This window comes from Rhinopithecus bieti, unplaced genomic scaffold (genome assembly GCF_001698545.2).
Source record: "Rhinopithecus bieti isolate Rb0 unplaced genomic scaffold, ASM169854v2 scaffold_9808, whole genome shotgun sequence".
In the NCBI taxonomy this organism is placed as follows: Eukaryota; Metazoa; Chordata; class Mammalia; order Primates; family Cercopithecidae; genus Rhinopithecus; species Rhinopithecus bieti.
This window is the reverse complement of record NW_016846012.1, coordinates 1-795: the sequence shown is the minus strand read 5'-3', so window position 1 is coordinate 795 and position 795 is coordinate 1. Positions and strand designations below refer to the sequence as shown.

At 36.1% G+C, this 795-nt stretch overlaps 1 protein-coding gene across 1 annotated transcript; it reads left to right on the top strand.

Moving 5' to 3' along the window:
* The first annotated feature begins 8 nt into the window (after window positions 1–8).
* LOC108525147 (putative coiled-coil domain-containing protein 144C) lies at window positions 9–696 on the top strand. Its single transcript, XM_017866213.1, has one exon. It carries the CDS (start codon window positions 25–27, stop codon window positions 694–696), a length of 672 nt encoding a protein of 223 aa, XP_017721702.1. The 5' UTR covers window positions 9–24.
* The last annotated feature ends 99 nt before the right edge of the window (window positions 697–795 follow it).

Here is a 795-nt window from a genome sequence, read left to right as displayed (position 1 = left end):
AACCAAGAAAGACTGGAAATAGAAATGGAATCATATCGTTGTAGACTGGCTGCTGCTCTACATGATTGTGATCAAAGTCAGACGTCAAGAGACCTAAAATTTGATTTCCAGAGAACAATACAAGAGTGGGTTCATTTACAGGACAAAATAAAGGTTGATATGTCTGACCTACAAGCTAAGACTGAGATTCTTTCTGAAAGACTTTCTAATGCAGAAAGTAAAATCAGCAGCCTACAAATTCAGCTCCATAACACAAGAGATGCTGATGAAAGAAAGAGTTTGATTTTGGAACGTTTGCAAAGAGACCTCAGTCAAACACACTGTGAGAAGAAAGAAATTGAACAAATGTACCAAACTGAACAAAGCAAAGTGAAGAAATACATTGCCAAGCAGGAATCTGTAGAGGAGAGATTATCTCAACTAGAAAATGAGAATACATTGCTTCGACAGAAACTTGATGATGCTCACAGGAAAGCTAACAGTCAGGAAAAGACAGTCAGTACTATCCAAGACCAATTTCATGCTTTTGCCAAAAATCTTCAAGCTGAGAGTGAAAAGAAGATTCTTTCACTACAAGAGAAGAACAAGGAGTTGATAGATGAATATAATTGTTTACAAAAAAGAATGCATCAATGTGAGAAAGAGAAAGCACAAAGAAAACTAAGTAGAAAGATAAAATATTTTCAATCTTCCTGATAGAAAATGAAAGTAATATTTGGTTATGGCTAAATGGTGTATCTGTAGCAGGATAAGCCATGGACAAAACCCCTCAGACACGGAGATAGTGAAGAGAGT

Bases quoted from the DNA above. Each gene is read 5' to 3' on its own strand.
- LOC108525147 (XM_017866213.1), top strand. From the start codon at position 25: ATGGAATCATATCGTTGTAGACTGGCTGCTGCTCTACATGATTGTGAT.